This window comes from Amphimedon queenslandica, unplaced genomic scaffold, assembly GCF_000090795.2.
Source record: "Amphimedon queenslandica unplaced genomic scaffold, v1.1 AMPQUscaffold_9440_Cont18527, whole genome shotgun sequence".
Lineage (NCBI taxonomy): Eukaryota > Metazoa > Porifera > Demospongiae > Haplosclerida > Niphatidae > Amphimedon > Amphimedon queenslandica.
Genome location: NW_003550288.1, coordinates 1 through 3,025, shown reverse-complemented (window position 1 = coordinate 3,025; position 3,025 = coordinate 1). Strand labels below are relative to the sequence as shown.

Below are 3,025 nucleotides of genomic sequence, written 5' to 3'. Positions count from 1 at the left end.
AGATGCTCTAGGATCTATGAATGAAACTGCTGTAGCTGAGAAGTTAAGTGAGTCAACCATAACTGTATGTAACTATAATCATTGCATTTTCTATCATAGAGCCTCAGGTTCTTATTAATATTTTTAATAATCGTCATACTGTCCTGTCTCAGTCTCTTTGTGATCCTGTCAGTATTGCTTGGTTACTTTATGCTGAGCGTATGTTAACACAAGAAGCAGTTAGTAGAGTGGTGTCAGCTAGTCCCTCTATTCCTAATCAACGTGAGGCTCTATTAACTGCTGTCAAAGAAGCTGTTCAAACTGATCCCAACAGTTTACATACATTTGCTAATGCATTGTGTACAATCAGTACTAATGTATCACTGGGACAAACTATACTGGATGATATTAGTGAGTATTATAATAATAATGGTGTTGTTACATTATGCTTTGTTGTTAATGTTTTTAGTTAAGTATTTTCCTACTCCTGAAGTGGGTGTGGTTCCTGAAGATCATGATGTAGTTCCACAAGGTAATAATTATTATTTGATAATACATGTGCATTTATTATATTAATAGACAGTACATCAAGCACTGATGAGACCAATGCAACACAACCTCAATCTGGTATATATTTATGCTTGCCAATAGTATCATTTTTTTTCACAATATTAAGACCTATATACCTTTATTTGTATAGCTAGCACTAATACTGAAGCTACTAATAATTCATCATTGCAACCTTTATCTCAAGGTATAGCATAAGTTTTTTACTGCGTTATTAGTGGAAATATTTGTTGTAGTTGAAGTTCCTGTTCCTAAGCATTTAATTGAAGAGTTCAGTTCAATAAGAATCTCTTACACAAGGATGTTGTACAATGTTTGCAAAATTTTAAAGAGAAATTTAGACTTTGATGACATCAAGGAATTCTTGTCTTGTTACAGCAGTCTTAGTAAAAAAGTAGAGCAGTGTTGCGATATCTCAAGTATCCTTCGTCATGTTAAAGATGAGTGTTCACTGACCAATGTTGCACTTCTCCATAGTATAGTGGAGGAAATGAAGATCACTGAGGCAGAGGAACACATTAAAGCATATAAGACAGAGTTAAAGGAATTTTACAATTTAATCAGAGTTAGTCTTTGTCTGGAAAAAAGATTCGACTCTGTTTCTCACCTTCAAAGCCAAACAGTTACTTTCACCTTTGACTGGGAGCCTGAGGAACATATGCTGGAGGATATCAAAGGCATCTTATCAAAAGTGTCTAATAAATTGCTGATCATTAAGTATATAGAATCTGGTAATTCCATAACTGTCACTTGCTCCTTTCCTTTCTCTGATGTTGGGTTTACTGTATTGAGGATGATAGAGAATATTCATATGCTAATGGGACAAGGATTAAAGAAACTGACTATTGGTAACTTAACATTATGGAGGAGACAAAATGTTAGACAAAAGGTACATAATATGAATAATTGAATATTGTTTTATGAATATTGTATTGTATAGGAACTAAAAGAAAAGGATCAAGACTTACTACAACATACTGAGGTCAGTGATAAAATATAGTTTGAGTTTTACATGTACTTGACTGTATGCATTTTCAGTAATATGACTGATTTCTTTTTTTACAGGTTATTTCTTATATGATACTTGAAGAAGCTGAATATAAACTAAGAGATGCTATCAGTAGCAAAGAGAAGGTATATTATACTATCATGCAGACTACAATGCAATTTTGTATTTATAATAGGAAACAAGTCAGTTGCAGCAAGAACTATTAATGGTGAAAGCATTGACATTACCTGAAGTTAGCTAGTGTAACATTCAGAGAATGGTTTTGAAATCTCATTTGTTTCCAAATTAGGAAGATGATTTATTGTTTGTTCAAAGTGATACTGAATCAGTTAAGGAAGTTGAGGTATATCTCACTAGCTTGTATTAATTATAATAATTATTAATAGGAAGAACCACTTTATGAAGAGTTGACTGTATTGAGGTCTAAATTTAATGAGATAAAAGATTTGCCAAACAAATTATCAAAAATGAAGATTGAGTATTTGAGATCACTTGCTAGTAATACTGATTCAGGTTAGAGTAGTTTATTAATTATAATAATAATTATATAATTAATTATAAAGCTGCTAGCAGAGTGAGAAGAGGAATGTCTTTTGAAATTGATGACTTCAAATTTCATCTTAAAGCAAGGACAAGTCCAGACTATCAGCCATTAGTAGATAATAAAAGAATAATGGGAGAAATTACAAGAAAGAATAACATTAATGAATATGGAACTAATTACTGAAAGAGAACACAATGAGAAGATTATAAAAGATATTAGAGGTTATATTGATGATGTGTGCCTCATCATTTGCTGTTTTTAGATTTGAAAGAGATTGAGGAAAAGAGACAGAAAGAAAAGAAACAAAAAACTGAAGAAAAACCATATGAAGTAAGATCATACAAAGTATGTACTATCTATCTATGGTTTTATTTTATAGATTGATTTATATTGTAATCATCCTGTTACTGGTGAATTAGTGAGGAAAATACTTAAAGTACATAAAGATGAATTACTACCCTGTGTACTGGATAAAGCTTATGAGGTTCATTGTTTTAGTTAATTTATTTTTGTTCATTTTTTTCTCCTCATCAGTTAATGGAATTAGCTCCTCATATTCCTATTGAGAGATGTCGTTTAGTTCAATATAATTATGTTGATAAAGTAATGGATCATTCCTTTGATCTTGATGAAGTGAGTTTTATTGATCATAAAATGATCATGTATAATCTTGTGCCCCACCCCTTCGCTTTTGGAGGAGGGGTTGGGTGACGAGACCGTGCTATATCATGCATTAATCTTTATGTTAAATTTAGTTTCAGCATCAAACTATCAGGCAGCTAGTTCTAGGTGGAGCTAGAGGTTATTATTCTTTTGCATTATTCTTAGAAACTCGTAAAGAAAATGAAATCTTTAACATCTACAAGGGCATAGGTAGGTGTGGTTGCCACTAGTTACATGACTATTAAAAGCGGATTTACAATATG

At 31.9% G+C, this 3,025-nt stretch overlaps 1 protein-coding gene and 1 long non-coding RNA gene across 2 annotated transcripts; both read left to right on the top strand.

Moving 5' to 3' along the window:
- The first annotated feature begins 1,406 nt into the window (after nt 1–1,406).
- On the top strand, nt 1,407–2,314 carry LOC109590810 (uncharacterized). The gene is made up of 7 exons (XM_020006685.1): nt 1,407–1,435; nt 1,487–1,528; nt 1,612–1,680; nt 1,731–1,787; nt 1,845–1,898; nt 1,942–2,068; nt 2,119–2,314. The coding sequence occupies exons 3-7, from the start codon at nt 1,624–1,626 to the stop codon at nt 2,280–2,282; spliced, it is 459 nt and encodes a 152-aa protein (XP_019862244.1). The 5' UTR covers nt 1,407–1,435; nt 1,487–1,528; nt 1,612–1,623; the 3' UTR covers nt 2,283–2,314.
- Nucleotides 2,315–2,393: 79 nt separating this feature from the next.
- On the top strand, nt 2,394–2,966 carry LOC109590811 (uncharacterized). The gene is made up of 4 exons (XR_002189507.1): nt 2,394–2,429; nt 2,479–2,583; nt 2,634–2,732; nt 2,855–2,966. It is a non-coding gene; the product is annotated as an uncharacterized LOC109590811 (long non-coding RNA).
- The last annotated feature ends 59 nt before the right edge of the window (nt 2,967–3,025 follow it).